The 27,500-nt window shown below is 46.1% G+C and overlaps 1 protein-coding gene across 1 annotated transcript in view; it reads right to left on the bottom strand.

Annotated features, from left to right (window-relative positions):
* LOC310874290 (alpha-actinin-2-like) overlaps positions 1–27,282 on the bottom strand; it is a 30,946-nt gene extending 3,664 nt beyond the window's left edge. The window contains exons 1-11 of the mRNA XM_083787032.1: positions 27,157–27,282; positions 25,252–25,399; positions 24,319–24,469; positions 22,181–22,289; positions 14,698–14,838; positions 9,927–10,109; positions 9,312–9,446; positions 8,413–8,487; positions 7,402–7,506; positions 5,626–5,772; positions 1,652–1,717 (exon numbers count right to left, since the gene is read on the bottom strand). Of these exons, the coding sequence (XP_083643158.1) occupies positions 1,652–1,717; positions 5,626–5,772; positions 7,402–7,506; positions 8,413–8,487; positions 9,312–9,446; positions 9,927–10,109; positions 14,698–14,838; positions 22,181–22,289; positions 24,319–24,469; positions 25,252–25,399; positions 27,157–27,183 (1,287 nt within the window). The 5' untranslated portion in view covers positions 27,184–27,282. The remainder of the gene's footprint in view (positions 1–1,651; positions 1,718–5,625; positions 5,773–7,401; positions 7,507–8,412; positions 8,488–9,311; positions 9,447–9,926; positions 10,110–14,697; positions 14,839–22,180; positions 22,290–24,318; positions 24,470–25,251; positions 25,400–27,156) is intronic.
* Positions 27,283–27,500: the final 218 nt, after the last annotated feature.

The following is a 27,500-nucleotide window of genomic DNA, read 5'->3' as shown; positions in this document are numbered from 1 at the left end:
AGAGCCAAGAGCCAGTGTTGTCGGTCAGAGAGGAGGAAGGCGAGGAGCAGCAGGTTGACAGCACCGCTGTTGAGGTTGCGGTGGTGTGAGGTGTCTCGGTGAAACCCAGCTCTGGAAATATCCTCTTTAATGAAACTGCGGGTTCTACCCCCATCTAATAGGCACCTGGCTACTTGGCTTTGCGTTGGTGCATCTATCCTTAATGGTAGCTGTCTGCAGTAATACTATTGTCAGAGTTGCTTGCTACACTACTAACTGCATCTGCAACACTGTGGTCAGCCTGTCTGTCGTTGCCGTGGTCGGCGCGTCTATCATGCGCTGTATGGCTGTTTGGTTGCAAACTGTTTTGTGGTGTCTGCGCCCGCACTCTTCAGAGTGAATGCCCTGCGTTCTACAATTACGCGCGACATGCAGCCTGCCTAGCATTTTAATGGCATTGTCATAATTCTGGTCTGATAAAGCCAATCCCGCGACTACATAGCCGCTCTGCCACTTAAGAATTCACTTTAAATATGTGAATTTATCAGACTTACTGAGACTCGTGTTTTTGTCTATTGCTGTCTCAAATTGACTCCAAAAGCTTTGCCATTGACTCGTACATCTCCAGTGAACTTCTCCATGGTCAGTTTAGGCAGTTTGACGGTAGATCTAAAAGCATGCAGCTGTCATGTGCATCTTTGCGCACTCGCATTGCAATGGTGGATTGTTGGTGTGTGCGTCACAGTAACCTACTTGTGTTTTGTCCGCGGTGCCATGTACTTTTGTCTGCGTATGTGGTTGTAATAGATTAAAGAAAGAGTTACACTATTCGGCGGTGCCTGGCTGGCTAAATGAGCCGAGCAGGCAGTTGAACGTTGGTGTTGCGCAAATTGTGCTTTTCTCTGTGGAGTATGACGCTGTAGTATTATGGTATGCGACTGCGTGACATATTTATTTAGCATTCATTCATTTTCATCATCCTGGGCTTGGGCACAGAGGCGAGGGGTGCCCACTGCCTTGGCAGCTTGGCTATAGAATGACTTTACGCACGAGGCTCACCTCAAAAATAGCCAATCTAAGCTCACAAATTTGTGTCGCGTCATCAGCGTGTTGTTGTGAGCTTGTAGGTTTACATATGCTATATTTAAATCTTTAGTTGGAAGAATGCAATGGCATATCATCAGTGTTGAGTGTTGACCATAATGTAATGACGAATATGGAACCAAATGAACCCCAGACGGCCGCCGCCTAATAAACGATCAGCGTTTACTTTATGCTGCTATACTGTTGGTGTGAATATAAAATAAATATAGTCTATGGTGTTTGGGGGGGGGGGGGGGGGGGGGGTCATATATATTCTTCCAGTCCCTGAGGGGGGGTCCCGAAAAAATATTTGGAGGCTGGGGGGGGGATGAGGAAAAATAAAAAAAATTAATCACATCTGCACCACCCCCCCCTGGTGGATAAATAACGATCAGTCCCTAAGAGGAAAATTTATAAAGCAAGTATGCGTGTGTGTGTGTGTGTGTGTGTGTGTGTGTGTGTGTGTGTGTGTGTGTGTGTGTGTGTGTGTGTGTGTGTGTGTGTGTGTGTGTGCGTGCGTGCGTGCGTGCGCATGTACATTGTACATGCATGCATGTGTGTGCATGCGCCTACGTGTGTGTGTGCTTACCACATCATAGCCCATAGAAATCAGACAGGCCCTGAAGTCATCTGTTTCCATCCCTCCTTTCTTTTTCTGGAAAAAACAAAATGTGTGGGAAATTATTTCTTTTTAACCTACTGGCCTAACCTAACCCTAAAACTAACCAACCCCTCAGGCTAACCCTAAAACCAACCCCTCAGGCTAACCCTAAAACTAACCAACCCCTCAGGCTAACGCTAAAACTAACCAACCCCTCAGGCTAACCCTAAAACTAACCCTAAAACTAACCAACCCCTCAGGCTAACCCTAAAACGAATCCTAAAACTAACCAACCCCTCAGGCTAACCCTAAAACTAACCAACCCCTCAGGCTAACCCTAAAACTAACCCTAAAACTAACCATACCCAACCGTACCCTCACTAAAAACGCCGGGACAACGCTCCACACGTCCCAAACTCTTCTCCCTTCTGGCTCCAAAACTGTGGAATGCACTTCCCATTGCAGTCAGAACTGCAGCATCACTCCCAATCTTCCGCCGTAGTCTGAAAACCCACCTTTTTAGACTCCATCATGGCCCATAGCACTTACCCTACCCCCTTAGATAGCATTTCTGTAGACTTAGATAGCATCTGATACAGACTTATAGCATGTTATGTAGACGGCACTATAATTGCATTGTATATAGTCATAGCACGCCATAGTACATATGTATAGCATAGTAGTATATATATATAGTCAGTGTTGGCAAAATATTACTTTAACACTAATATACTACTTATTACTTATTACTTTTAAAAAAAGGAATAAAGTTACACTACTTATTACTCCCTGAGAAAAGTAACTAGTTACTTATTACTTTACTTATTTCTCTCGCCCCCAGTAATTGCATATTTTGTCCCCAAAAGTCTTGCTTTGCATTTTCAACATTAGCAGTCCCCCCTCCCCTATTCTGCAGTGTTTATTTAACTCATGATGATGGATCCATTTGTACACATAGATTAGAAGTAGATTTTTTCGACGTGGAATATAGCTTCTTCTGTATGCACAACTTGCAGCGGACAATAATGTTCATCTCGTCTTGATCGCGGACATACTCAAAATAATGTGAATACTTCCAAGTATTGAATGTTATAACGCTTTGTTGTGCCGGTGTCTGTCTCCTGCACCTCCTCCATGCTTAGTTTGTTTACGTCTCTTCTCTCTAACAGTGCAGTCTAACGAGTTACACACACTAGTTTAAGTTGTTGTTCCGTGTTCGGGGCGGTTTAAGGCCCGCCCTTCTGCATCCGGTACTTCACACATACGTACCGACGAGGGTGCATCGTTTCCGTATCCGCTCTAGAGTCTAGATCTAGAGCGGATCAGCAGTCTGCAAAGCAACTTGACCCCTATCCAGTCTACCATTATAAATAAACACTCAAACCCACAGTTCCACCAAGGCTTGTGAAAATAGTAATAATATTACTTTTGGAAAAAAGTAAATGTAATATTATTACTCAAAATATGAAAGTAACTAGTTAAGTTACATATTACTCGAAAAAAGTAATAATATTACTGAAAGTAGTATATTACTTAAGTTACTTGCCAACACTGTATATAGTTTATATGTATAGTCTCATAATATAGCCTAGATATTCCACTGTTACTTTCTTAGCTTACGCATGTTTTATGATAAATGCTTTTGTGATGTATTCCCATGCTTTTGTTCTTGATTATTGTAAGTCGCTCTGGATTAAGAGCGTCTGCTAAATGCCTAAATTGTAAATTGTAAATTGTAACCAACCCCTCAGGCTAACACTAAAACTAACCAACCCCTCAGGCTAACCCTAAAACTAACCAACCCCTCAGGCTAACCCTAAAACTAACCAACCCCTCAGGCTAACCCTAAAACTAACCAACCCCTCAGCCCTCAGGCTAACCCTAAAACTAACTAACCCCTCAGCCCTCAGGCTAACACTAAAACTAACCAACCCCTCAGGCTAACACTAAAACTAACCAACCCCTCAGCCCTCAGGCTAACCCTAAAACTAACTAACCCCTCACCCCTCAGGCTAACACTAAAACTAACCAACCCCTCAGCCCTCAGGCTAACCCTAAAACTAACTAACCCCTCACCCCTCAGGCTAACACTAAAACTAACCAACCCCTCAGCCCTCAGGCTAACCCTAAAACTAACTAACCCCTCAGCCCTCAGGCTAACCCTAAAACTAACCAACCCCTCAGGCTAACGCTAAAACTAGCCTTAACATAACAAAGTTTGTGGTTTAGAGAACAAATAAAACTTGGACGGAGGGAGGGAGAATGAAGATTTACAGAAAAGCAGTGGATTGTAAAGTTAAACACCACATTTCCAGAAGGCCTGAACAATACAAATAATAATTTAAATGGAAGACAGGGGAGGAACCAAATCAAACTTTATAAAGCCATTGAATCCCAAACCTCCAAATTCTCTCAATTACATGAGATGGATACTTCAGGGCAATAGCATAAACACAACCATTTAGATTCAAAATCAGACCATCAGATGGTCTGATATTGACACCAATGGGTGTAGGTAAAGAATACCCTCAAAGGTTTTTTGAGGGTATTTAGAAACGTTTAGTAATTCTAGTAAGACTAAAACATAATTGCCCAGACTCTTCTTCAACAAAGATGGCGAAACATTATTTGTTCTGTACTAACAATTGTATGGCACAGAACACTGAAGTCCTTAAACGAGGAACCTAACACCAACCGTAAGCCCTCACCCTAAAATGAACCCTTGAACCTAATTGTCTCCACCAGGCCGAAGGCATGTGGGGAGAGTATGTTTTGCACTCCGTCCGTCCGTGTGTCCGTCCGTCCGTCCGTCCGTCCGTCCGTGAGCAGCTAATCTCGGCCACCGTTAACCCGATCGATGCCAAATTTTGCACACACACTCCCTGGATGCCAACGATGAACCTCTGCCCCAAACTTTCCACAACGGCCTGTTATAGCGCCACCAGGAGGCCGCTTTGTGCAAAACAAGTTTTTGCACAGTACACCTACAGATTTTGTCCAAACATCACGCAAATTGGTACACAGTCTCTCTAGAGCCATTCAACGAAACCGGTCTTTCAGATTTCTCACACTCCATCCTGATTGGTTAAGATTGGCTTCCAAAATTCACAGGAGTGCTCAGTTTCAAACAAAATGCTGCAAATCATGAGCACATTGCGTGATTTCCGTGAAATTGTGCACCCACATTCCCACTAGGCTGAGGACGAAATGCCACATGAACAATTTCAACTCAATAACTTTGTATTTCAATAACTTTGTATGCCAACTCCCTAGAGGCCAAGGAAAAACCTTTGCCTGGAATTTTTCACATCTGCTCTTTATAGCGCCACCGCCTTTATAGAGGCCGACATATGTAAAACACATTTTCTATTATTACTCCTTCAGATTTTATCCAAATTTCACGCAAATCGGTATACACTATCTCCATAGTCATGTGATCAACACGGAGCGGCACCATTTCCCATCTTCCATCCTGATTGGCTAAGATTGGCTTCCAAAGCTCACACGAAAAAAGGCCACAAATCACAAACACAGTGTGCAATTTCCGTTAAATTATACACGCACATTTTCACTAGGCCGAGGACGACATGCCACAATTTTTCCCTCAAAATCAGCCTCACGGTGGCGCTATAACAGGCCAATTCCTGTTTTTAGCTATAACTGCATCGATCTGTATACAACTTATGTATGCACACATGGAAAACCATTGTACCTGCATCCCTCCAACACGAACCTCCGGCCCAAATCTTCCTCAACAGCCTGTTATAGCGCCACCATGAGGCCACAACCTGACCTGCCCTGGTGGAGACCTGTGCCGATTGGCACTTTGTCTAGTTCCTCATATTTTTGGTCATAGAAATGTATTTTTCTCATGCGGACCAGAATCAGCACATGGTCAATTTCAGATTTGACCATGCTTGTGTGGGGACTTCTAGATAACACACACGCGGGTGCATTCTTACCCGGTCAAAGTGGTTAAAGGAGGTCCTGAACTCATTTATTTGCTGCTGGCTGATGCCCTTGGCGTCACGTGTTAGAATCTGGGTCTCGATTTCATTCACCGTCCTGGCTATGGTGGTGAGCAGCAGCTCCCAACCAACACGCATATGCTATAGGGAGGAAGAGAGAAACATGAGTCAGCGTTTAAAACGCTAATGTTGAAGTGCAGTGATTTTTGTACTTTTTCCGTTTTGCATGCATCTATGAATTACTCTACTCTAATAGACCCCCAGGTTTGGTTAGAATATTCAAACATGTCTTCCTTGTGCATTTTTTGTTTCTTCCTGAGAGCACACCATTTTTGTGACATAACATCATAACCCTAACCCCATTTTCGAGGCTTAAGTTCAGGTGGGTGGTGCACAGGTGAAAACCAGTTATACGTAATTAACTGGTGGGTGTGGCCACATACAAACATAATTTTTTCACTTTTTCACAACACTTTCTGTGCACTTTTGAAAAAGATCTTCTACCTAGTATAATCATAGTACCTGATGATCATGTTTTAGAAGGGGGGGGGGGTGGCAATCATGACACTCAATCTTTATATCTATCTTTATTTAATCTTTAAATTACAATTGAGAAGAGCACACTTTGTGAACGCACAACTCTGTGAGTAGTTCGGGTGGCCAAGTAATAGACTGTGACGTATATGCGGCGCATGCGGAAGTGGCGTTTACGCCTGTGCTTTGTGGCCGTAATACGTCACTGACTTCACCTCTGCGACTGTGTTTTCAACCGCGCAGAGCTTTGTGGCTGTTTGTAGTTCCCCGTTCTGTGATGCGAATCATGCGACGGAGTGATTGTGGTGAGCACGGAAAAAACACGGTCAGGTGAGGTGACCACCGGAGCTGGAATAACGTTGAGCGGTGGTGAGTAAAAACAGAGAGAAGGGCTGGGGCGGTGGCGGTGGTTTGATCTTCACCGCGGCTCGTGACGTCATGTTGTAGTTCGGTGGTCAGTGTACCTCACCACTAAAAATCCAGACTATAAATGAGCCTTCACTCGGACACACGATATTCACGGAGCAACACCACGGACGTGTGGCGTTAGACGTGTCAATGTGAACTTACAATGTGAACTTTTGCCCATTAGAGAGTTTTTCCAGCTATCTTCTCATAGTCATATCTGATGGAGGGTATTCCCCTCGGCAGAGTCCCCATCTGTTCCGATATATCAATATCATGACTGCATGATAGATAACCTTTCACCTGATGCCTTATGCTGAATCGTATTGACTCCCAGACAAATGATAACTGATAACATACACAGTGCTGAACTATGGCACCAGTAGAATACATGACATTATGATATTTTAAAGTAGGCCTAATAGTACATTTAGATAATTACCAAATTATTCTTAAATCAGTTCAGTCCAATCAACAATGATGGAAGGCAGTGTTACCAGTAAGACGCCTGGGGGCGCGAAGCGACTTTGCCCTAAAGGGCAAGGTCACGAGTGTGATGTCACGAGAACCATATATGGTGCATGGGCACAATGTATGGGGCTTTCCCCATGTATGGGGATTTTGAACGATACACTGACTGACTGACGGGAAATGCAACCACAGTGGGGCTGATGTCACCATGGGGTGTGACGGGAATTGCGACTGACGGGAATTGTGTGAAAAACACATTGCGTGTGTGTGTGTGTGTGTGTGTGTGCGTGTGTGTGTGTGTGTGTGTGTGCGTGCGTGCGTGCGTGCGTGCGTGTGTGCGTGCGTGCGTGGGTGGGTTACCTCCATGCTGTAGTTGGTGTGTTTATTGTCAAAGACGAGGTTTTCCTGTATCTGCTGATGGTCTCGCTCCAGTTTGTCAATGTTAGCCTTGTAGTTGATAATCATCTGATCAGATTCAGGAATACCAAACACACAATTATTACTTCATTACAGCTTATGATTGATCACTATGATCAAATCAACATTACTTCAAATGAATTGTGAAGGCTGAATGATAATTATTGCTGCTATAGCTTCAAAATGTATGCATTAGGCCACAGAGCCCGATTTGATGCAACGTTAGACTGCTCTATAAATCAATGAGGAATGGACCCTTGACGGTCCATTTGGTTACATTTATACACTGTCGGAGTTACACAGTCGTAAGGGAGAACCATTGATCTACTGTAAGGGGGGGGGGCACATTTTGAAGGGCATTATGGAATGACCATGTAGTTTCACCGGTAGTTTAAAGCGTGGCTTGGGGAAGGATCTGTTATCTGTTGTTTTATGCGAGTGTTGTTGTAAACATGGCAGTCATTTCATGGAAGCCATGAAGACCATGGCCTCCGTTTTTTTGTACTATTACAAATCAATACTATAATATTCCCACCACTGTTGGGGAAGTTACGTTGAAAACGTCATTACATTACTACTTTTTAGTTTTTTACATTTAAGATAATTAATTACAATACAGTAAATGTGTTATTTAATTACTTTCACTTTCACAAAACATCCTCAAATGAAGAGCAAAAGGAATGCCACAATAATGTTGTGCTATTTTACAACTGAGAGGCTGCAGCACCCTCTATAGGTGCAGTGTATATATTGGACAACTGCAATTAGTGTAGATTTAGAAACTATACATCTTTAATGCATGCTATTGTTCTTACTCATTAAAGTAATTGTTATTTACGTGTGTTACTTATTTTTTTTTATCACAACCACCAGCTAGTATTGGAAATGAACGTGTACCAAGAAAATAATTGTTAATTAAAACCACCCTTTGTGACCGAGGAGCAGATGATTTACCTGTTCAAACTGCTTCACCTGGGTATGCTGCTCCTCCAAGGATCCACCCAGTTCCATTGTGCTACGGCTGATCTCCTGGACAGACAGAGAGGGACATGGGACATTTAGATGATGCTCTTTTCCAGGCTGACTTACAGGGGTAATTCAAGCTATTGCTAAATGCCATAAATGTAAATTCATGTACTTTGAGAAAGGTAAATGTAAAATATTTAGAGTAGGCAAATATTGTTTTATTCCTAATTTAGTCGTCGTGCCAATTGATTCCTCCCGAGATTCCTCACACATGTCTGTGTTGTCACTGCTGTTAATTGTATCCTCCTGACTCACCTGCCAGTGAGGAGCCCCCACCGGGAGGACGTAGAGCCTTCGTCCCACTCCTCCCGCCCAACACTCCCTGCTGACCTATAGGTGTTGCCCCAGCCCGTAGGATTGCATGCAATGGCCAATATCATCCTCCCTGCCCCGGCTTCCCTCCCTTGTGTTCTCATACTGTAGATGCCAGACAAAGCCAGACACACCATGGTGGTTTCGAACCCACTACCTGGTGGTGGGGGGCAGGGACTGTACCATCAAAGGTTTCCACCTTTTAAACTGTGCACGTGCATGCATGTGTGGATGCATTGTTTGTGTGTGTGTTTCTGGACTTTTTTCATTCCTTTCTTTCCAACTAATTGAGTCACAATAATGAACTTACAGTAGTCTAGCTTTTTTCGGAGAAGACAAGGTGGAAAAGAGTGCGAAGCTATAATAATGAAGCTGTTTGTGTGTTTGTCTGAGATAGGGCACAATTTGGATGTCAAGGAGAACAAGGACACTGAGGTCATCTGGCCTTAAGCCAAGTGGGGCTCAACTATATGCACACCCCTGGGACTGGGTGGCTCTTGTTGTCTCTGGCCTACCTCCATCCTGGACTGTAGCCAGGGTCCAGCGTTGTTGGCCTGGGCAGCAAACTGCCTCCTCAGCCTCTCGTTAGCATGCTGCCGGGCTAGCTCCTCCTGGAGACAGCTGTTCCTCTGGGGAACCAGCTTCTTCACCTGGGGAACGCACACAGATACTCATGCACGTATCACACCTGGACAGATGTCCACCATGTACTGTACAGTATACAATACATGCAGATGTGATGTGTGCACATTCATATGCACAAACTGCCACTATGCAATAGGCTCTGAACAGCAGCCTTATTGGAAATTCCTTACTTCTCATAATTATGTGGTGTTGAAATTATTATGCATGTTGGCTCACTGGAAAGACTCTGCTACATCATGGGTCTCAAATTGGTTCCAAATGGCCCCTTATGATGTGTGTAACTCTGCAAATGTTCCATTTGTACACTCTGAGTTATGGGGGTCCTTGAAATTAAAAGGTTTGAGAACCACTGTGCTACACTAAAATGGAACAAAGCCTACATTATAGTATCATTCGTATCTGGAGGAGAGGTAAGGAAGGAGGTCCGATTTCTTTCCAATATGGCTGCTGTGCATAGCCTATTGTTTCTGATTAATGACGCCCACCTTTTCCCACTTGGTTCCTAGGTCAGCTATGCTGATGGTACTGTAAGGATTGACCAGGTCAGCAGACAGGCCGTAGCTCGTAGAGATCTTCTGTACCTCACTGTACACACTGAGGATGGCCTGTCGTTCACCGTCTGCCTCTGGCATGGTGGCTTTGAACTGCTCATGAGCTGACACCAGACTCTGGACGAGAGAGAGAGAGAGAGAGAGAGAGAGAGAGAGTGTTTGTATTTGGGAGTAGTTGAGAATTAGTTGAATGATAGATTGGTCGAATAATATACAGAAAATTAAGGAAATAAATTAAGTAACATTTTGGTTATTTAGCGTGGTTTAGCACTTTTTTATTGTATTTCTTTCCCGTTTTCCCGCCAGGGAAACAAATACATCTTCAATATGAGAAATACATCAGCAGCAGCTAAAATCATCGGCACTACAGAATTACCCAGTCTCCATAACATCTACACCACTCGCTAGGGCATTAACATAATAATCGAATAGTCGACTAGCAAAACACTAGTCGACACTGTTAATTGACATCCGATTATTCGCTAATATTATTTTTAATACTTTTTATGATTTTTATTTTTATTTTTGCTTTTCTACAGCAGACATGCAGGCATACAGCTGTGAGCTCGGTTGTTTTGTTGGTAGTTTGCCAACTTCAGTACTAATCCATTCTTGGCTGATTGTTTTCATATCATATACAAGCCTACTGTACGTGGGTTTTGCCGTCACCCTCACTCGTGTAGGTGCGGTGGGCGGCGGTGGCACTAGCAGCATTCAAGACAGATTTTCTTTGGGAAAAGCATATGCCTCATAGGCTCATAAGATCAATGGGGACAACTACAGTGTGTAAATACTTTTACTATTGGTGAGTTTATTACTGTAGTTTGTTCAACAAGTTAGATTGGAGACGTGTCGTCGTCGCCTTCACCTGTTTCATTTGAATGTAAATAGCCTGAGTCCCAAACTGGCTGAGATCAGACATCTCTTTCAAAACGGTAAGGCAAATATCCTGTGTTTCTCTGAGACAAAGCTGGACCAATCCACCAAGGATCCAGAGATAGAAATAGAAAACTATACTATCATTAGGAACGACAGAAACAGGCATGGTGGTGGCGTGTGCATGTATATTCACAAAGACACTGAATATGTTACTCGTACTGACTTACAGCATGATGAAATTGAAAGTGTGGGTTGAATTAATTTTCAAAAATGCTAAATCAGTATTAGTTGGCACCGTCTATAGACCGCCCGATCAGAATGGATTCTATGATATACTTGAGGGGTGCTTAGCTGGGGAGGATTGTGTAGAGAAAATCCTGATTGGCGACTACAATACGGATATGCTTCGTAAGGAAGCACCTGTGTTTAAGTCATTTAGTCGGTTTTGTGATCTGCATGGTGTCAGTCAGCTAATTACCCAACCCACAAAAGTGTGTGATTCTACTCAAACTGTCATTGATCTCATTTTGACCTCGGACAAATCCAGAATCTCCAAGAAAGGGGTTATTGTATGTGGGCTCAGCGATCATTTTATGATTTTAGATTTTCAAAAACTAAAGTTTGACTGTCACAAAACAGTCATATCTAGGGACCTCAAAACCTACTCTAGCGAGGCCTTTAACCTTGAACTGGAGAGTCTGGATTGGTCCGATGTGCTCAGGAGCTCACTAGTCGAAGAAGCATGGCTTGGCTTTAAAACCAAATTTACATCAGTACTAAACATCATGGCTCCTTTGCGAACCGTCAGGGTCAAAACCCGCTCGAGCCATGGATGAATTCGGACATACTGACTGCAATGAAAACCAGAGACAACAAATGCTCTGAACTTCTTAAATGCAAGTCCAAGCTAGCCAAGCGTTCCGACAGTGATCTCCAAACCAAACTGTACATCCTAAAAACCCAATGTAACAAGCTAAGAAACCGTGTTATTGCCATGACCAAATCAGCAAAAAGTAACTTTATCAATGATAAAGCAGAGGAAATTAAAAACAATCCTCGGGAGCTTTGGAAGCTACTAAACAACCAACTAGGCTGTGGTCAGAAACTAAAAACCAGGTTTACTAACATAAACATCAAATCGAATAACACCCTCATCACTGACAAGCTTGATGTAGCAAACCACTTGAACATCTTCTTTACAAACATTGCAACAATGCTGGTTAACAAACTGCCCTCCCACTCTGGGCGTTTTGGTGTAGAACACATCAAAGCCTTCTACAAAAACCTAGGTGTTTGTAAAGATGATTTTAAAATGGCAATGGTAACAACTGAGGAGGTACTTAAAAAACTGAGTGCCCTCCAACCCCACAAGGCCACTGGCCATGACAATATTCCCTCCAAATTTCTCAGAGACTCAGCCATTTCCATAGCTCCCGTCATCACCCACATAGTAAACCTCTCCATCAAACAGGGACAGGTCCCCCAAGATTTTAAACTGGCCAAAGTAACCCCCCTGTACAAAAAAGGGAGTAAATTAGAACCCGGCAACTACCGCCCTATTTCTATTCTAAGCTCCATCTCGAAAGTGATGGAAAAAATAGTCTATGAACAGGTTGAAAAGTATCTTGCCACTAATAAATTGCTGTACGAGTTCCAATCTGGTTTCAGAACATCCCACTCCACTGACACATGCCTCCTCTATTTGAGCGACCACATCAAACACGAGGTGGACGCTGGAAAATACTGCGGCATGGTCATGCTGGACCTCCAAAAGGCTTTTGACACCGTGAACCACTCCATACTGGTTAACAAGCTTAAAGCTATTGGTTTTGATAGCACATCAGTGAGCTGGATGCAATCCTACCTGGAGGGGAGAGAACAGATGGTGGAGGTGAACGGAACACTGTCCCCTCCCCTCCCAGTGAGCTGTGGCGTCCCACAAGGAAGCATACTAGGGCCTTTACTGTTCCTAATATATGTTAATGACATGACATCAGCTTGTGACTGCAACTTGTTCCTGTTCGCAGATGACTCAGCACTGCTGGTCTCGGACAGGAACAAACTGCAGGTTGAAAAGACCCTCAGCTCTGAACTCGGTAGAATCTGCACCTGGCTCGCTGATAACAAACTATCCTTACACCTGGGAAAAACTGAATCCATTCTCTTCGGATCAAATAGTAATCTCAGCAAGGCAGATGGCTTCTTGGTTAGAGTGGGTGACAATATTATCACACGAAAAGATCAAATTACCTACCTTAGGTTCCATCCTGGAGGCCAATCTTTCCGGTGATAAAATGGCCACCAACGTAATCAAAAAAGTCAATCAAAGAACAAGATTCCTTTACAGGATCTCCTCACTGGTCAGCAAAAACACCTTGAAGACCTTAACAGGAGCCCTCGTACAAGGTTTCTTTGACTATGCATCCACCTCTTGGTACCACAGCACCTCAAAGGCCCTTAAAACAAGGCTCCAGACCTCCCAAAACAAACTGGTCAGGCTCCTACTTGGCCTCACCCCCCGAACCCACCTCACCCCTGCCCACTTTGACAGGATGGGATGGCTTAGGGTCAACGACAGAGTACAGCATCTTGCAATGGGTCTGGTCCACAAGATTCGTTACACCACCAAGATACCCATGTACCTGTCTAAATACTTCCTTAATGTAAACGAAGTCCACACCCACAACACCAGAGGGAGTGCAACAAACCATGTACAACCCAGATTCGGCACAAACAAGGGACTAAATTATTTTCGCTCCTATGCCACCAAAATGTGGAACGCCCTACCAACAGTCATTAAGACATGTGAATCCCTTGACTCCTTCAAAACCGCTCTCAAAGGGCACCTACGGATGGCTGCAATTCGAAACTGGCCTCTGTAAGATCTGAATCCCGTAGAACGGCTCCGTAGAACTGCTCCGTAGAACGGTCTTGCGCATCAAAAATAGCAGATCTACAAGCTCACAACGCGTCCATCCGTGACTCATTGTGGACTTGCAACTTTGACTTGAAACAGCTGAGCTAATTTCGGCCAATCAGAGCGGCATTCAGCGTAATCTAGTAAGAGTGGCGACACTCGCGTTGACTCCCACTGTAACAATGGAATGCGGAAGTGCTCATTCTATCTCAATGGGATAGTTCCAATGTTTGGAACTATAGCCCATAGGAAGTGTGTCGCCACTCTCTTAGTACTATTCCACTCGGCCTGCATTGAGTGCATTCACCGGCTCTGTTTTGCTTCACTCGCTGCTGGCTGTTTCAGAACACGATGCACTTCACTTCACTTGCACTTTTCTTTTCCTGTTTTTGTCTTTTCTTGCACTATAGATGTTTGTTTATGTCCTGTGTATGTAAGACTGAGAGTGCTCTGAGCAAAATAAATGTCATTGTATGTATACTCTGTATCTATACAAATGACAAATAAACCTGAACCTGAACATGTTCAGAATCTACAGCTTGGGATAGGCTCAGGCTGCCTCTAACCGACACACCAACATAGCCCATCCAAAATGTATGATTATAAACAAAAGATAAATATCGGCTACTGCCATCGGTAAATGTCAGTTTTATTTATTTATTTGCCGATATTGACCGATATCGCGGCAAATATCGTCCGATACCGATATACATCGGTGCATTCCTTGTGGAAACCTCATACGTCCAAAACTGTACAAAAATAGCTAACGTTTTATACTTTTGTGTGACGCTCTAGTATGATCAAGTAGGGCCTTCATTTACGAAAAAACACAAACTGTTAAAATATGTAGATAAGAGGTTTCTGCCCAACAGCAACGATATAATGTATGAATGTATTCATTGAACGTACCTGTGTCTCATCTACAGTGTGGACTAAGAACATGTCCTGGAGGTCTTCTATGGCTCCTTCCATCCAGTTGTTGAAGGGAGCCGTTCTCTTGGCGAATTCCAGGTGGAGCTGGTCAACGGTGTCCAGTAGCTTCTCTGTCCTCTGGGCGGAAGAAGACATACAGTAGAAGGGTGCTGGGTTGATATATTTGGGCGTGAGTGCAGCAGGTAACATTTAACTCCATTAGTACACAGAGTTATAGACCTGTAAGGGTCCACTTGTTGGAACCCCCTCCTAACTAACCCTGAGGGTACCTGGGCTGGACCCCACTTTGAGAACCACTGGTTTAGAAGCATTTAAAAGCTGAAACCTGTATGATTTATGTCCTCTCCAGGATTTGAACACAGGTTTCCTGCATGAATGCCAGAATTTCTCCTGCAACCACAGGATCAAAATGTAAAAGTTTGGCAGTTGCCTGCAACTATAGATGATTCTATTGTTTCTAGTGATTCTATTGTTTCACACTATTGATTTTTGATTAATATAATAATTGAGAATAGCTTAACTAAATTGATTAGTCAAATATAACCCTAAATACTTTTCACCCCTATTGCAATTGTGTTAGTTATATTCACCGGATTGCAGCTTTAACTATGAATGCATACTGTAAATAGCTAATAACTCCAGTACTTTATAAAACGAAGAGGTTTCTTTAGAAACCAAGGTTTTGTAAGTAGAGTGAGCGAAATACTTCACTCTATGGGATGTTTCCCTTTGCGGAGCAAAAGGGCAGAAACTTCATTCATGAACTCCCACAGCCATATGCTCCTAAAATATGGCCTGTGGGTTTAAGAGCGATGACGTAGATGCCCTGCTTCTCGAAGCATCTAGGCTGCCTCTACGTCACAGCGCGCTCATTCGAACACTTTTCCTTCTGCCGGGCCAAGACAGAAGGGTGTTTCGAGTGAAGTATTTCGCTCACTCTACTTACAAAACCTTGGTTTCTAAAGAAACCTCTTCGTTTTGTTAAGTATTCGTTCACGAAATACTTCACTCTATGGGACCTTATGAACTCCCGTGTCTTGAAATTAGTCAAGTGTGTTCAGGGCTATATAAGGTAACCTAATGAGGGCTGGGCAACCTCTGGTTGATAGCCCGGTCCCGGTGGAGAATGGTAGTAGCCTCGGGCTGATATACATTCTCAGTGTAGATGCTTCATGTAGGCCTGGTATATCCAGGGCATCTAGACTTATGTGATTACACATGGTTTAATGGCCTAATAGGTCCATTATGGTGCGGCAGCCCCCAACACTGCGTGCGCCACAGAGGGCGCTGCCACGTCTAGGTTATAGTATGTGGCAAATGTTGAGGGAGAGGACCAGCTCGCTGCGGTACAGACCTCTTGGATTGGGACACCCTTACAGAGTGCCCAGGATGCTGCCATGCCTCTTGTGGAGTGAGCCCTCAGCGCTTGTGGGGGCTCCACTCCCTGACTAGTATAAGCCAAGCGGATGGTCTGCACTATCCAATTGGAGATGCTGACCGTTGTGACAGGCTTTCCTTTGGTCCTGGTACCCCAGGATACGAATAGTTGATTCCCTATCCTGAAGGGGGCCGTCCTGTCCACGTATGCTCGTAAAGCTCTCACTGGACAGAGACAGTTTAACCTCCTGTCTTCGTTAGAAGCAAAAGGAGGGGGGTGGAAAGCCTGTAGGTCCACTGGAACGCACACGGAGAGAGCGTTCTTGGGGATGAAGGCTGGGTTGGGTTTGATAGTGACCTTGGTTGACCTGTCATCGAACCTCATGCACTCTGGCGAGGTCGAGAGGGCGTGTAGGTCGCTGACCCTTTTAGCAGTTGTCAAGGCAACTAGGAGGGCTACCTTCAGTGTCAGGTTCTTCAAACTAACTGTCGTCAGTGGTTCGAAGGGATCCTTGGTTAAGGCCTCCAGGACTAGGGTTAGATCCCAGGAGGGGACCAGGGATCTGTTGACCCTGTGTTCCCTTCGTACGCCCTTAACGAACTGCCTAACTAGAAGGTGTTTCCATACCGTCTCGTTTTCGAACCCCACATGGCAGACTGAGATTGCTGCCAAGTTGTTTTTGACCGAGGAGAGACCTAGTCCCCTGTCTAGGAACTCTTGTAGGAAGGTCAAAATGTCCACTACTGACGCTTGGTAGGGGACCACTTGGGTAGGCCGTGTTGAGCACCACTGCTCAAAGACGTGCCATGCCGTGTCATAGCGGGCCCTTGTTGATGGAGCCCTTGCCCTCTGAATTGTGGCTATGACATTCGGAGGGAGGCCTACGTCGGACAACATCACCCTCTCACGGGCCAAACCCATAGGTCTAGGTCCTGGGGGCGAGGGTGAAAAATCTCCCGACCTGCTTGAGTGAGGAGATCCACTCGTAGAGGGAGTTGCCACGGTTGGTCGTAGAGGAGGTGAGTTATCTCCGACCTCCAGACCCCCCAGGCTGGGGCTACTAGTAGCATTGTCAGACCCTGAGTCCTCACTCTGTCCAGAGTGGGGGGAATGAGGGTCAGTGGGGGAAATGCGTAGAGTAGGCCTTTGGGCCATCGGTGTGACAGGGCGTCTAGTCCCAGCGTCGATGGCCCCTCTATCGAGAAGAAGAGGGGGCACGTCGTGTTCCCTTCTGTGGCGAATAGGTCCGCTTCGGGTGTCCCGTACTTGCTCCAGATCTGTGTGACCACCTGTGGGTGTAGAGACCAGTCTGAGTAGCGGAGAGGTCCTCTGGACAACAGGTCTGCTCCTGTGTTCAGAATACCGGGGACGTGACATGCTGTGATGGACAGAAGCCGAGAGTCGCTCCATAGAATGAGCTCTCGAGCTAACTGATGAAGACGGGGGGACCTGAGACCGCCTTGTTTGTTTATGTAACACATCGTCGTTGTGTTGTCTGTTCTCACCAGCACGTGACAACCCTGTATGAGCGGTTCGAATTGCCTCAGAGCGAGGAAAACCGCCATCAGTTCCAAATAGTTGATGTGGGAGGAGCGTAGGTGCTCTGACCACACCCCCCTGGTTGTGGCACCCTCCAGCGTGGCTCCCCAGCCTGTCATGCTTGCGTCTGTGGTGACCACTTTCCTGATCAGAGGTCTCCCCATGGGGACTCCTTCTGAAAGGATCCGTCTGTTTATCCACCATTGTAGGGCTAGTATGCAGTGTGACGTCACTTCTACCCGTTGGTGGCGACGGTACATAGGTACACGCAGAGAGTTCATCCATAGCTGGAATGGTCTCATGTGTAGCCTGGCCAGGCGGATTAAATGGATTGAGGAAGCCATTAGCCCCGCCATCCTGAGACATATGTGGAAAGGAATCGAGCGTCCTTTCTTGAAAGACGTTGCCGATTGTATCATCGCGTCTAATCTCTCTCGACTCAGGCGAGCTCTGTAAGAGACTGAGTCTAGCGTTATACCGATGAAGTCTATTGACTGTGTCGGCGTTAACATGCTCTTCTCGTAATTGATTTGAAATCCGAGAGAGCGGAGGTGGCTGAGCACTGTGTGTGTGTGTGACAGCGCCTCTTGTTGAGAGTCTGCGGATAGGATCCAATCGTCTATGTAGGTTGCTAGACGAAGACCCTGTTGTCGCAGTGGGGCTATCGCCGCTGCTGTACATTTCACAAAGACTCTCGGACTCAGGGACATTCCGAAGGGAAGTACCGTGTATTCGTATACTTTCCCCTCGAACCCGAAGCGCAGAAATTTTCTGTGCGGTGGGTATATTGGAACGTGAAAGTATGCGTCCTGTAAGTCTATTGACGTGAACCAGTCCCCTCTGCGGATTGATCGCAGTAGGACTGGTGGCGTCAACATTTTGAAGCGGAAGGTTTTCAGATAGCGGTTGAGAGCTCTGAGATCCAATATGGGTCGGAGCCCCCCCCCCCTTCTTTTTCACCAGGAAGTAACGGGAGTAAAACCCGTTCATTGCCTGGTTGTGAGAAACCTCCGTGATGGCACCTTTTTGCAGGAGGGATCTGATTTCCTCTTGTAAAATGCCTGCTTCCTGTCCCCTCGCTTGAGAGAATAAGATCCTCTCGAAGGTGGGCGGTTTCGACACGAACTGGAGCCTGTATCCGGTCGCTATAGTGCGCATGATCCATGATGATGCTCCGCACTCTCGCCACTTTGACAGATGACGTGACAGGGGGTGTGTGGGGGGAAACCCGCCTGTATAGTGGTGTCTCTCTGTGGCCTGTGGGTACCTTGAGACGGTTTGCCTAGGGGAAAACTCACCTTGTGTGGAATGTCTCCCTCTAGTGGATTCTTCGGGTAGTGAAGAAATATTTTGGCGTGGTGGTCCCGGCCTGTAACAGCTTGTGCTGTTACAGTATGGGTTATCTCTCCCATGGCTGGGCTTGTGCCCTTCAGAGTTCGTTGTGTTGTTTTTTGTGTTTTTTTGTTTTTTTGACACTTTATTAAAGCAAAAACATTGACACTTTGTGAATTGCACATAACAACATTTTGGTACGTGTGTACACTGCTGCCCGTGGCAGTCTGCACACTCGTCCTCAAGCGCTTTGACGCCGGCTCGGAGGCGAGGTCCGTGACCACTGCCTCCGGCCTCGAACTCTGTGGGAGAAATCGGGGGGGTGAGGCTAGGACCCCCCTCTGGGACCTGCCATGCGGGTCACTTCCGCTTCCCAGCGCCTCGGCCCCTGGACGCTCCTCCTCTGGGCTTGTAGGGCGGGGGGGAGCGGCGACGGTCGGTGCGTGGACCCTGCGGTTGACGCTGTCTGTCTCCGGAGTAGTCCCTCGGGGGCCCGGGTGGGTCCTTGCTGGACGTCCTGGGCTTCCATGGGGCACGCTTGCCCCTGCCGCGGCCCGGTGGAGCCTTGGCAGCCAGTGGCTGGAGAGCCTTCATCGTCTTGGTGGAGGTCTCTGCCTGCTGGATGGAGACCGACATGTCTTCGAGAACCCCATGGAAGAGGCTCTCGTGTGATATGTCCCTCCCCACCATGTCCCTCTTCACAGAATCGGGGAGAGGGGCGAGGTTCACCCACCTCATCCGCTCCTGGAGGATGGAGGACACCAGAGCTGCTCCAGTGTGCTTGGTGACATCATATTGGAGCTGGGCCAGCTCGTGTACCAGGCGGCGCATCTCAGCCAGGTTTTCTGGGGTGGATATGTTGCCCATTTTCAGCAGGAGAGCCTTCATGGATCCATGCAGGAGGCTTCCTGCGTTGAGTCCCCTGGCGACGAAGGTCATGTGGTCATACAGCCACCTGTTGATCTTAGACCCTTCTTTGTCGGCCACACTGGAGAAGACTGGTTCTTTGTCCTGTGGGATCACAGTTGGGGCTTGGGGGTTAGCCAGGTACGAGGCCATGGCTCTGTCCATGGAGGGCATCTTGAGAAGGTTCAGCTTCTCCATGTCCTTCATTTCAGTGGCCGCCCTTTTGCCACGGCGGTGGATGGCCTCTACCTTGACTATAGGGTTGGTCCAGGCTTTGCTGAGCAAGGTCTCAAAGCCTGAGGCCTGAGGAATGGCCTGCTTCTTTGGTACAGGAGGGGGGACGTACTCATCGCTGCGTCCATCCCACTTCACCTTCTCGCTGGGGATCTCCTCCCAGGCGTGGTCACAGCGGGTAGCAGCCCTTTTGTAGATCTCCATCAAGGTTGAATTATCCTTGGGGAGAGCAGCGCGAGGCTGAGGTGGGGGTGTTACCTGTCTGTCGACGGGGGGAGGAAATTCCTCTACCTCGTCGTCTTCACTGTCCTGGAAAGGGCGGCGAGTGTACTCGTCTGCCTCTGACGAGTCGTTCTGGTAGTTGCCCTCGTCTACGACTTCATAGCGCTCGCAGTCTCTCTCCTGGAAGGAGGGGAGTTCGTCGTAGTCGATTTCCCCCTCTTCAGCGTCAGCCCAGTCCTTAGTGGGGGCCTTGCTGCGTGGTGGAGAGGCTTCTAGGCGGGCTGCCATGGTAGTAGAGACCGCAGTGCGAAGACGAGGCTTTGCTATCGGTCTGGCGGAGCGCTCCTCCATGGTAGCCGGGATCTCGCGGCCGCGAGGCCCGGTTGCTGGTGTACTCACTTGACGAGGTATCAGAGGGCGAGAGCCGCTCTTAGGTCTAGCTCCGTCAGCTTCGTAGCGGGCTGCGGTGGCCCTGTCTGCCGCTGCCTGGGAGGAGACCGTAGCTGTAGCACGGCTACGAGGGGCCGGTATAGGCCGCTCTCGCTCTTGAGTGGAGCCTCTGGCTGTGCGAGGCGAAGCTGGGGTATAGTCCAACTTCTGCCTCGGTCCATAGTGCTCGTGCTCGTCGAGTGTGTACTTTTTGTAGAACTCATCGACGCGCCTCAGCCTACCTCGTAGGTGGGTGAAGTCCATCCTTCTGCATTTTTCGCAACCAAATAGGTCGTCGAAATCGAGAAGGGCGTTGCGTGCATGATCCACGCCGAGGCAGTACAGACATACTTCGTGTCTGTCGGTGCCGGACATCTTGTTGCCGCATCCCGCCACAGTGCACCTCTTCTGTGGCTCGGGAGTGATGCCTCTTCGGCGGCGTCTAGCTGCGGCGGCGGTCTCTCTCACCGGGGAATACATGCTTGTAGCTCGTAGTTTTCCGTCGAGAGGGGGACCAGGAATTAGCTAACTTTGTGAAAGGGCTTCGTGGCCACGAACGTGAAGAAAGCTAATTTGCTACGGGCTTCCAGGCCGTGTAGCTTAGGTGAAAGCTAGACTAGCGAGAAACGGGCTTACCGGCCTCGTAAAACACCAGGTAGCTTATCGTATAGTCTCTAGGTGAAAAACTAGACTAGCGAAAACTGGCTTACAGGCCCCGTAAAACACCGGCTAGTTTAACGTTGAAGGTGCTATGCTAGCGCTAAGCTAGTGAGTAACAGGCTACGAGAGCGAGCTAGCTCGCTAGAAAAGATAGCACCTTGAACCTTCGTTGAGACTGAGGCTATGCTAACCGTAGCGGGCTTGTTAGCCCCGAGACGAGAAAGATAGCACAATAGAAGGTAGCGCCTTGCTAAGCTAACCGCTAAGCGGCGCTAGCTGTAAGCTAGTTGTTACCCTTCTACTTTTGGCGGTCTTTTCGAAATGTTCTGATAATAGAACTTACGAACCGTTTAGGAGCTTTGTTTCTGCAGAGTTTTTGCGAAAGATTCTGTCGGAAGAAAAGTCCAAGTATCAGGGAACCTCACGGTACTCGAGTTGCACTCTTGTCCGATTTATAAGGTATTAATTGCCCTAAACACTTGACTTAGTAACAGAAGTCTGTCCTTTCAGCTCGGCAGAAGAAAAGCGAAAGAGCGCGCTGTGACGTAGAGGCAGCCTAGATGCTTCGAGAAGCAGGGCATCTACGTCATCGCTCTTAAACCCACAGGCCATATTTTAGGAGCATATGGCTGTGGGAGTTCATGAATGAAGTTTCTGCCCTTTTGCTCCGCAAAGGGAAACATCCCATAGAGTGAAGTATTTCGTGAACGAATACTTAACAAAACCTATTTTTCAAAATAATAACCCTGTGGATTCTACCTCCAGGTTTTCCCTTCTCTTCTGGGTGAGGGTACCAAGCTGATCCCACTGATCACAGATGGCTTGGCAACGCTCATTAATGGCACCTGATGCAGTGTACTCCAGTTCACTATACAAAGAGGAGAGAAGAGGAGAGGAGAAGAGTTACTGTTTTTTGTGTTTAAAGGTACTATTGACCATATGCAGACCGCGTCCATCTTGCCAGCAATTTGCCATTGGCAGGCTTGACAGCCCATTCATCCAAACAGAAAAGTCCTATCTGATTGTATTAAACAACGTTAAACTCTCCAACATTGCAGCTGTACAAAAAGCTTGAATTATCCAAAGTGTTTGTTTTATAAAAATCCACCATAGACATGACTTCCTGTCCAGAAACTCCTTGCAGACGATTCTTTTCCTATAAGTGTTTGTTTGGAGTTTGGAAGTGCTTGTTATCAGTAAAGCAACGTCCTGCTGCCTCCTGCATTATAGTGCATATTCGAAATTGAAACATCCAATCCAGTAGTCGTAGTAGTAGTCTTGTCATAGTCTGACAGTGAAAAGTGAAACAGTGAAAAGACTGAATCAGAATCTTTATGATTAATATAGAAAGATGCACCAGGAGGGCCAGAGAAATCACTCTTTTTGTATTATTATTTTCTGTTCAGACAGGACGCTATAGCACAATTAACAAACCCCACTGACACATAAACCCCTATAACTGCTCCCCTGGCACAAATAAACAGTGACAAAATAATACCCTAAAGGACAGCTGGGGACCAAATCAGATTATTATAAGGTTACAAGGTTTGACTCCAGGCGGTGTTGTGTCTATCTATAACTTCCAATCAATCTCTGCCCTCAGTCTACGTACTCTCCTATACTCCTACCCCTTTAGCAGGGCAATATAATAATCAGGATCAAAGCCACCATGTAAAATGTGTGTCATGCTTGTCTGCATGTCTGTCTGTCAACGTTTGGACTGATGGGGACTGTAGCAAATCCCCCGAGGTGTCATGTTTCAAATCGTCAATCCAGAATAAAGCAGAGGAGAGCCGTAAATAATCAGAAACGTGACCCTGTCCTTTCGTTAACTTGACACACACACAGCACACCCTCAGTCTACTCTACACCATTGTCTCCACTAGGCCGAGACTATATATTTTGCCACCAAGAGGCCAACTTTTGTAAAACATTTGATGCTTAAAGGCATTACGGCCAATCTACCAGAGAAACCTGTACTGAGACACGCACGCACGCACATGCGCACATGCGCGCGCACACACACACACACACACACACACACACACACACACACACACACACACACACACACACACACACACACACACACACACCTGCTCTAGATAGTTCATAGTGTTGATGTGAATTATGTCTTCATGAGTGACATCAGAGTCCTTCAACTGGGTGTCCTCCAGCCAAGGCTTGAACTCAGGTTAGTCCACACACTAGAGGGGGGGGGGGGGTGGACTCAGGTTAGTTCACACACTAGAGGGGGGTGGACTCAGGTTAGTTCACACACTAGAGGGGGGTGGACTCAGGTTAGTTCACACACTAGAGGGGGGGGGGGGTGGACTCAGGTTAGTTCACACACTAGAGGGGGGTGGACTCAGGTTAGTTCACACACTAGAGGGGGGTGGACTCAGGTTAGTTCACACACTAGAGGGGGGTGGACTCAGGTTAGTTCACACACTAGAGGGGGGTGGACTCAGGTTAGTTCACACACTAGAGGGGGGTGGACTCAGGTTAGTTCACACTAGAGGGGGGTGAAGTCAGGTTAGTCCACACACTAGAGGGGGGGTGAACTCAGGTTAGTCCACACACTAGAGGGGGGTGAACTCAGGTTAGTCCACACACTAGAGGGGGGGGTGGACTCAGGTTAGTTCACACACTAGAGGGGGGGTGAACTCAGGTTAGTCCACACACTAGAGGGGGGTGCCCACAAATGGAAACATTACGTGTGTTTGTGACACAACAGTGCTGTTGAAAGGCTGGCAACTTCCTCGGCTGGTTGGAGCTTCAAAGCATCCGTGCAAATCCTCTCTCATTCTTCCCTCCCACGCCTCTCCCATAATGCATTCCTATCTCTTTCTGTCCCTCAATCACCCTCTGCCGCGTTCCTTCTTCTTCCTCCTTACTTGAGCTCCTGTGCGATAGCAGCGATTTGCTCCACTCGGTCCTGGTGGGCGGCCAGGTCGCTTTCGAAGGCCTCGTGTTTCCTCAGCAGTGCTCTCACCTCCGTCAGCGAAGCCGTCTCAAAGTCCTTCTTGCCAAGAACACGGTCCTTACCTGCCCGGGGGAAGCATACCAAAGGAGAATGTATTTTAGAGCCTGACCCAGTGACCCATGCCAGATTTCTGGGTCTAATGCCAGATCCAAATGCCTAACTCTAGATTAAAGCTTTTATTTGAGAACATTTTGCTGTAGATAGGCAGACAAATAAACAGAAAAAAAAAAAAAAAAAACGTAAACTTCAATATATGAAAACAACATTTAACTTGAATTACTTAATTACAACACGCATAGTGACCAGTGTTCATTTCTTTCCAGCAGATTTAGCTTTAGTCTTAGTCCAATTTAGTCCAATCAATACACATAAACCTAAAACTTATGTAGAGATGACTTCCACACACCCCCGGTAGGCAATTTGGGGCAGGTGCGATGGTGACGAGGCATACCACATAGAAAAGAAAGAAGGGACATCCGCATTGCCAGGTTCAAGAGCATTCATTTTTCACTCATTCTGAACGGGAACCCATTTTGGTGTTAGCATCATGTTATGCTTTAACTATTGAAAAATAGCAGATCTACAAGCTCATAGCGCGCCACCGAGTGGCGCGATACGAGCTTGTAGGTCTGCTATTTTTGAAAAATCGAAGAACGACTGACATTTTTAGAATCTGATCTCAGGTCAGAATGGGTTCATCAGACCAGTGTGTGTCCAGTGGAAACCTCGTATGAATCTGATCTCAGGTCAGAATGGGTTAAAGAGCAGAGAGCTTGCGACCTTCCTCAGGCTTGAAACACAGAATCACAATGTCAGACGCTAGACATTTGGAGGCATCACTCACCAAGTGACCAGGTCTCGTGTGTGGCAGTCTTCTGTCGGAATTTCTCAGCCAGGTGCTCCAATCTCTCCAGGCGCCGGATCTCAGTGAGCATCCACTCCTCATAGCCTCTCTCTGCCAACTCCAGACCCTGCCATGCACTGGTGATGTCCTACAGAGACACACAGGATTCATCTCAGGCCAGAGCAGTCAGCCTTCTTGACACCTGTTCAAACAGCCACTTTGGTGGACTTGTTCAACCTGTTTGCATTTGTGTTTTGGTTCATTTGAGATTTTAAACAGTACATGCTATGAAATCCCAAATGGCCTTCCACAGGTTGGCAGTAGATCAATCCAAATGGGCCTGAATGATCCAAAAAGCCAAGATATGACTCCAATAGGCTCTAGGCGAGAACCCTTTGTGGGTCACAGGCAATAATGTGAGTACTTTTTCCACCACTGGTGGTTAGGGTGGCCATATCCAGGGACAGAAGTATTGGTTGTGTGTGGGACCGGAGGGCGGGACAGGGTTCGCAACTTATTACTTTTTTTTAATAATGTTTTTATTAGGCATTTTTTGTATATCAGAATATTATCGACAATCATAATGAGTAGTTCTGTTAAATAAAATGAAAAAAATAACAGGCAATGTAAATGTTCCACATACAATACATAATAAAAAAGACATATAAATGTGATAAACATGAATAAACAAAAAAACAGTTGACAAAAAAACAGTTGACAATGACAAGTGTGAACAGACAAACAGGACAGACACTCTTGCTCTCAAACTTTCCCAACATTGTTATGTTGTAAATTAAGTGAATTACAGACATTCTTTTTTTTTTAAGAGAAAAAATAAAATAATTTTTCTATTGTGCTATCTATTGTGTAGGAGGGGTTAGCGTGCACCTATTGAAATATTCAATGAAGGGTTGCCATGTCTGGTAGAATCTATCTTCACTCCCTCTCAATTCAAACTTAATCTTTTCCAAATGTAAATAGTGCATAACATCTCTCATAAGTGAAGTGTGCAACTTATTACTTTAATTGAAATGCCTTGATGTGACATTTGACCTAATAGGCCTAATATTGTTGGCCTAATCCTTTTGTTATTAAACCCCTCTGGCATCTCACACTTTGTTTTAAAATGTTCATTGTGGTGTGAATATGGCCAACTTGGTACTGTAGCCTATTATACAGTATTTCTCATGTCATTATAACAGGCTTAAAAACATATCTTGCAGGAAAAGAGACAACGAGAGAGCTTTACAATAGAAAGCCAACTTTTAGGGGACTAACGATTAGGGCATTTGAACACTGATGCCTGCCAGTGCACTGTGACTCCTTTTCCACCGATTGGTTCACTTTTTGGTTTTTAGTCCATGAGCCAGAGGTCCAACATTTGTGGACGAACTATACACTATATTAAATTGTTTATAGGATCAATACAAGTAAATAAATACATGATAACCCTTCCACAGTAGTAGCTTTTTCATATTTTCGATTATTTTGCATATTTTCCTACATAATGCCTCATTTGCATATTAAAAAATGTAAAATTTGTAACACAATAAATCATTGTCTTCGTGTAAGTACTCAATTGGGGAAGTTTCATGGTGATAACAATCTAATATAGGTATGGTTTTGCCTACTCAATTCATAATTAACGTTTCAATTTTGGAGCTCTGGCTCATGGACTAAAAACCAAAAAGAACTGAACCGGTTCCCGTTGGGAACCAACCGGTGGAAAAGGGGCCAATGTGGCACGGGGTCTCAATCTGTTGGGATGCCTGAAAAGTCTTGGAAATGAGGGACTGTCCCACGCAAAGGGGGGACACCTGGTCACCACCAGTGGTGGTGTCCAACTGTCCATGTGTGTCTTTGACGGTTTGTGCGTTCAGTGCGTGTGTCGCGTGCTGCACCCACCGCCACCATGCGTCCCTCGGAGGGCATGAAGGCAGGCCGCCCGCTGATACGCAGCTTGGTCTGCAGAGTGTTGAAGCTGATCTCCAGCTGGCACTTCTCGTGGATCTGGAGTTAATCACAACCAACTGTTATTAATTATGTCAACCACTTCTAAGCTGGTGCCGGTGCCCCTATTTTGGTCATGTCTCTACTGGCAAAAGATATTCCGAAATGATCAAAGATTTATTTTTATTCTTTTCAAAAATAGCAATAATAATAGCCAATCTACAAGCTCATAAACGCGTTGCGGTAAAGTGATCAACAGTATTTGTGTAACCTTTAATGACTGTTACTGGGCTCATGTT

Source organism: Protomyctophum parallelum (genome assembly GCF_964188405.1).
Source record: "Protomyctophum parallelum genome assembly, chromosome: 17".
NCBI lineage: Eukaryota > Metazoa > Chordata > Actinopteri > Myctophiformes > Myctophidae > Protomyctophum > Protomyctophum parallelum.
Note: the sequence above shows the minus strand (reverse complement) of the source record. Positions and strands in the feature narration are given on the sequence as shown.